Source organism: Lycium ferocissimum, chromosome 9 (genome assembly GCF_029784015.1).
Source record: "Lycium ferocissimum isolate CSIRO_LF1 chromosome 9, AGI_CSIRO_Lferr_CH_V1, whole genome shotgun sequence".
Lineage (NCBI taxonomy): Eukaryota > Viridiplantae > Streptophyta > Magnoliopsida > Solanales > Solanaceae > Lycium > Lycium ferocissimum.
The window spans coordinates 60,668,587-60,675,090 of NC_081350.1; the positions used below are offsets into that span (position 1 = coordinate 60,668,587).

The following is a 6,504-nucleotide window of genomic DNA, read 5'->3' on the forward strand; positions in this document are numbered from 1 at the left end:
TGTAGTTATTCCCTATATTTTCATGGCCAAATGTGTGACTATTGAAGAAAAACATTTTTTTTTGCGTGGATTTCCCTTCAAAGGCGCTGGTCTTTAATGTTTGCTCCTCAAATTGTTGGTCTTTAATTTTTGTCCTTCGCTTAAAAAAGCGATCGAAAATACTCCGAGATTCTGAGTTCGAATCCCGCTCAGTAAAAAAAAAAGAAAAAGAATTTTGCATGGCAAGACTTTCGCGAAACTTCTGCCTTAAGGCCTAATATTTATCCAAAATTAGACCTATTCGGGCAAAAGTTAGGCGACCTTATGGTAGAGGTTTGCCTTTAAGGCCTAATTTTAGGGAAAATTTGCGTAAAATTACGCTTTTTTACCCAAGTAGCCTAATATTCTTTCGAAATTTTGTCTTGTGATTTTTAACTTGCAAGTTAGCTCAAAATCTCTCGAATCTTGAAATGAAGGAATAAAATTAAAGGCGGAGTAATTTGAGGAGCAAAAATTAAAGACCACTCCCGAATAAGGATAATCGTGCAAATTGCCGAAGAAAAATTTGGCGGTGAGCTTATAGACACTTGGGCCATGGTGCGTTGTTCCGTACAGAAATATCAAATGCATAAAGTTGACACGTAGACACTTCCCATGAGCGCCCATTGAAAGAGGATTAATCGGCAAATTGCATCACCACCTTTCGTGTATGGCACGACTAAATATTCCAAATATTGCCATTTGATATACACAACCATTATATTATTTATTTAGTACTTATATTATGATGCTGAATGTTGGCTGTTTACGTTTCTCTACATCACCACCTTCTATTTTCTTGCCAAAACCCCATAGTTTTCTTCCATTTAATAAATCTTTCATTTTACCCACTAATTATACTCGTTCACAAATGGGTTCCTATACAACATCGTCTCAATCTCAACACATTCCTAAACTCATTTTTCGTCAGTTATTCGAGAAGGAATCATCTACATATACTTACCTTCTTGCTGATTCTTCCCATCCTGAAAAACCAGCACTGGTAATTTTTTTTTTTTTGCTGTTTTATTCATTTGAACTTATCTTTATTATATTGGGTAATAGGGGTTGTGATTAGCGTATGAATTTTATTCCGATAATTCTAGTTTTAGGGGGTTGGCTGATCAGTGCTCGTCTCCCAACATATTATGGTTCGTGGAGAAACTTTATTATGTATTTCGCACAACTGTCACGTGAGGTTTCGTTTTGTCAAACAAAATAAGTGGACCCAAATTTTATACTTTTGTGCATAAACTTTGTTTTTTTTGTGAGATAAAAAGTTTGTGTGAGACAAAAAAGATGTGTGAGTCACAAAATAAAATAAAAAATTGGGTCGTGGGGTTCGAGTCGCATGGGGATAAGTGGCTAAGTAGAGAATATATGAGTGTCAAATGAGTGGGTTGGGTTAAATTTAGGCGGATTAAAATAGGGCACCTGTTTAAAAGTTACATGGGATGTGATGAGCTTTGTCAAGATGGGCTAAATAGTGGGTTATAACCCGTCTTACCCAATATCAAGTTTTGATTTTTTTAGTTTGTTTTCTTATACTCCTTTTGTTTAATTTTCAAACAAAACTAGTAAAACTTTTTTTTCTCTATATAGTCAAACTGAGCTAGTTAACAAAAAGGCATATTTTCATGTGATAGTTTTGTCACCCTAGTCCCTAGTAGGGAATTAATTATGGGAAGTTACACATTTAGCCGCTCGGCCAAAAATATTTATAGCTGCTAACCAATAGACATATATTATACATCTATCAGCTATTTTTTTGGGCAGACGGCTATTTAAGTTAATTTCCCATATTATATTGTGATCCGTGGGGATAAAAGCTTGAAGTTATTAGCATTTAGCAGCTAGAGCCTAGAAGTGCTTATGAAGGAAGGATAAGATAATTAACTAAAATGGTAGTAATAAATCTTAACCAGTTGATTACTTCAGGCTTAGCCAAAGGTGTTTAGTTTACTATTTTTGGGATCACTTTAAATATTGATGAATATAGTTTGAACCCCAAAGATAATCAGTTGAAAAAAGATAAAGAACAAGATTGAATAGGTAATTCAGTATCCATTTTTCTTTTAGTGTTCAACAATTTGATTTATCCATCAAAATCTGAATTCTGTAATTTTAATTAACTTTACCTTAAGCCTTATGAATTGAAGAAACAGATACTCATTGGTTTCCTCAGTTTAATTTATGTTAACATATCTCTCATTTCTGCATGTTGCCCTACGTAAAATTTAGTGATAGAATTAACTGATGTAAGTAATCCAACTGCAGTTGGTTGACCCCGTAGACAGAACAGTGGATCGTGATCTTGCACTTGTTAAAGAATTGGGCGTGAAGCTTATATATGCTATAAACACGCATGTACATGCTGATCATGTCACTGGAACTGGCTTGATTAAGGTTAGAGTTATTTTCTTTGAATTAGCTAACTGATTACCTTTAATTTCTTCTTGATACTGATACCACCCCCACCCTGTTTTCTGGTGCTTCATTATTGTTTTCATCCTTGCAGACTAAGGTGCCCGATGTGAAATCAATCATTTCCAAAGCAAGTAATGCAAAAGCTGATCTTTTTGTCAAACCTGGCGATAAAATCTATATTGGTGATATCTTTCTGGAGGTATGTAGACATATATGTCTTGAGCATATAAAAGATACTTCCTTTTCTTGATCAAGTGTGTATATAAAAGATACATAAATTTAGATTCTTTTCTCATAAAGAATGGACTTGAACTTTATACTTATGTATTGACTTCATGGAGCACTTCATTGGAATTTGGTTTGTGGAAAAATGGAACTGTTTAACCTGTGGTGCAGTGATTATGCGCTAACTGGGAAGCATACAGGAAAATATTGTCCCTTGAGAATTCATATCCATGCCAAACTAGAAATATATGTGGAAAAATCCATTGAAAATATTAGTACCAAACACCGAGTAAAACATTTATCTTATTAATTGCTATCTTTTCAGTCTCAAATAGGTGCCATGCTTGGAATAGTGATATGTTAATCTGGTAGATTCAATTATACAATAAATATTTCTCCCTCAGTAATATGTGACCAAATGAAGTGGGATATACTGAGTATGGGAAGAACAGCTACCAACACACAATCAATGAACATTCGATTGTTAAAATTCCCCATCAGTTTCCCCCCCAGGGCTTTGGTCTAGTGGTCCAGTGGTAAGAACGCAGTTTGTGATGTGTGGATTAGGCACGTGTCACGGGTTTGCCTGGTATTTAAGTGGAGAAGGGTAGAGGGGCGGGCCCGTTATCCATTGAGTTTCAAACCTTGTGCCATTGACCCTCGGGGATTTCTCAGTTATCAAAAGAGATTCTCCATCAGTTCTATGGACCAAATAAAATGGGGCAGAAGGAATGCAAGGCGAGTACCTACCAAAAAAATTGATGAATATTTGGCTGTAGTGTGATTCTTTGACTAAATTTACTTTCCGTATTAGAGCTACATTCTGACACTTTAGTTACAGGTTCGTGCAACTCCTGGTCATACATTGGGTTGTGTTACCTATGTTACAGGAGATGGACCCAATCAGCCTCAACCAAGGATGGCATTTACCGGTGATGCTCTTCTGATACGGGGATGTGGAAGGACAGACTTTCAGGTATATCCTATTGATGTAATATGTCATTTAAGCTGAATTGTACTGAACATTTGACCAAAAGGAGATTTGAGAGTGTGTGATCATTTTTTTTTTTTTTTTTTGTGATGGAAAATAAAAGCTGCACACCAGCTGAGAAACTAGAGTGTATCATTTTTTGGTGCATCTTCTTGATGCTTTTTAATGAGTCTACTCTTGCTTCATTATTAGCCAAAAGAAAAAAAGAAAAAGAGGAATTGAGAGTGTGTGCCAGCTCATTTAAATGCTCTGCAATGAACAATTTTGATCAATTTCTAGCTTACAAAGGTTAATGATGCTCTAATATAGAGTGTTCTTGAGGCTAGTTAGTGCTCCTTTTGCCGTTGTGACCAGGAAAGGAAGGATTAGGTGAAGAAAACCATAGAAAAGTGATGTCATCTATAACATATTTGGATTTTATAATATCTGAAGGATGGGGTTGATGCTGGTTGGGGCCAAAGAAAAGATTAGATGAAGAAAACTATTGAAAATGTCAAGTCTTTAACACGCTATTTGGACTTTATAATATTCCTTGATGAAAATTTGAGACAGAAATGTCGTCCAGTGACTCCGGTCTACTTGATTAAATCAAGAACAAATAATTATGATACCAATTTACTATAAACTGGTCTTGGATGTTGTGCAATTTACATGGTTAAATCAAGCTCTAACAACTATATGTTACACAAATCTCAAATCTCTAGTTGGCCAAGGCTGCCAGTGTCCTCTTTTTTTAAAAAGCAATTGATTAAAGAAACTTTCACATAACATTTTTGTTCGAAAAATGGTAGTCTTTACTTGTTAGTAGTTTGAGGTGGACCTCAGGAAATGAAATGACATTTTCTGCCTTTTAGTACCAAATTTTACTCATCTTTTCTTACTTAACTGCAGGGTGGAAGTTCAGACAGTTTATATGATTCTGTTCATTCACAGGTATTACTACCTGAAAAAAAAAAAAAAAAATGTAATGCTGAATATCCGTTCTTTTCTTATCCTCAATATTGCTGATTCATCATCACTTTGTGTGAGCAGATTTTCACATTGCCCAAAGACACACTAGTATATCCTGCTCATGACTACAAGGGATTCACCGTAAGGATACACCTATCATCTTTTTCCTGTTTATATAGTTGCATTTTCAAACTTGTTTACACTTGTGTATTTCATTTTCAGGTCAGCACAGTGGGGGAGGAGATGCTTTACAATCCACGCTTATCAAAAGATAAGGTACTTCTGTTAGTAGTTCTTACTTAGTTTTAATTTCATGCTAAGCTCGGCCCCTTGTGGCTAAAGTGTAGGGGAACTTGCCGAATCCACATTGCTTTGTAGGTGAAAAGTAGGACGAGAAAAGATTCGTCCTATAAAAGTGGACAAAAACTATGTTGCTCGGATCCTTCAAAAATGTTGCCGGGTGTAGGGGCGGAGCCACAGTGGTGATTACGGGTTCTGCAGAACCCAGTAACTTTAGCTCAACCCTTGTATTTTTGTTAAGAAACTTAATTTAAAATGTAAAGTTAATCTACCCATAACCCTGCAAGTAAAAAAAATTGTGGTCTATAACCTATAGACTAAAAATCTTGGCTCCGCCTCTGGACTGGTGTGTGTCGAATCCTCCAAAGGTTTTGCATTTTTGGAGGATCCAACAGGAGGTGCAGTGGCATTTTTTGGAGGATTGAGCAAACATAGGACAAAATTGTTAGTGTAGATAATCTTATTTTTGTTTTCACTTATTTGTCGTTCAATTAGTCTCTACTTATCCTGCAGCTGTGAAAAGGCTTCTAGTTGCTTTCCATTTGCATAATTGAGTCGACTGTAGTTACATACTAATGCGTCCGTTGTTTATTTATCTCTCTTTTCTTAGAAAACCTTGTTCAATTCTTGTTTCTCATGTTTGCTTAAAAAACCAATTTTGCAGGGAACATTCAAGAATATCATGCAAAGTGAGTAAACCATTCAAATTCTTTCCTTTTTCCCCTCACAATAACTTTGTATATTTAATTGCTTACGAAAGCACTTCTTTCCTGACAGATTTGAATTTGGCATATCCAAAAATGATCGACGTAGCAGTTCCGTCTAACATGGTTTGTGGATTGCAAGAGATGAAATCTGATCTCTGATTTGATTGATCCTTTCAAGATGTGCCAGAGGCCGTAAATTGAGAGCAGGGTATACACATCTGGAAATAAAAACTGACTAGTATGTTTAAGAGGAAGTGTTGAATATTGGTTTATCCAATGAGTTCTCCAAGAGCTTTCCTGTGATAATATGAATCTTGAGTGTTTATGTGATACTTCATAATGTGAATAATGATTAATTTTTATTTACGTCTTCTTCTTCTTAGTTGGTTGCTCCAAAGTTGTAGTTAAATAATTTGGATGGAAGATTATCATTGCATTAGGACAGCAAATGGAAAATGACAAAATGTTACTGTCCATTCTGTCAAAAGTTCCTATATTGTGTGCCTTCTTTAAGCCACAAGCTTACTTGTTTATGTCTATGGTTGTAATATGAATACTGGAGTATTACAGAAGAGAGTTAGAAAATTGTTCAGGAGTTAGGAAAAATGATTTACTGGAGAGTGGATTTTTTTTTAAATATTACTTTTTAAAGATAGATGATAATGTTAGGAGCCATTTGGACATGATTTCATTTTATGAGATGAAATTCTGTTTGGACATGCAATTTGGATTTTTTAAGTTGTTTTTTTTATTAACACCTCACAAATTGTGAAAATCATCAAAAAAGATTCAATTCTTATACAATTTTACCAAATGAGTAAATCATAGTTTATAATAAAATTAATACGCTACTAGAAGACCTTTGTAAAAAATACAACATCAATT

The 6,504-nt window shown here is 35.0% G+C and overlaps 1 protein-coding gene across 1 annotated transcript; it reads left to right on the forward strand.

The window, feature by feature from the left end:
• Positions 1-636: 636 nt before the first annotated feature.
• Positions 637-5,980, forward strand: LOC132031424 (persulfide dioxygenase ETHE1 homolog, mitochondrial-like). The gene is made up of 9 exons (XM_059421389.1): positions 637-1,021; positions 2,296-2,424; positions 2,537-2,644; positions 3,512-3,646; positions 4,553-4,594; positions 4,694-4,753; positions 4,835-4,888; positions 5,577-5,601; positions 5,690-5,980. The coding sequence occupies exons 1-9, from the start codon at positions 764-766 to the stop codon at positions 5,776-5,778; spliced, it is 900 nt and encodes a 299-aa protein (XP_059277372.1). The 5' UTR covers positions 637-763; the 3' UTR covers positions 5,779-5,980.
• The last annotated feature ends 524 nt before the right edge of the window (positions 5,981-6,504 follow it).

Excerpts from the sequence above, each read along its gene's own strand:
- LOC132031424 (XM_059421389.1), top strand. The coding sequence starts at position 764 with ATGATGCTGAATGTTGGCTGTTTACGTTTCTCTACATCACCACCTTCT. Across the intron at positions 2,425-2,536 it reads CTGGAACTGGCTTGATTAAG|ACTAAGGTGCCCGATGTGAA; the intron begins GTTAGAGTTATT and ends TCATCCTTGCAG. Across the intron at positions 4,889-5,576 it reads CACGCTTATCAAAAGATAAG|GGAACATTCAAGAATATCAT; the intron begins GTACTTCTGTTA and ends CCAATTTTGCAG.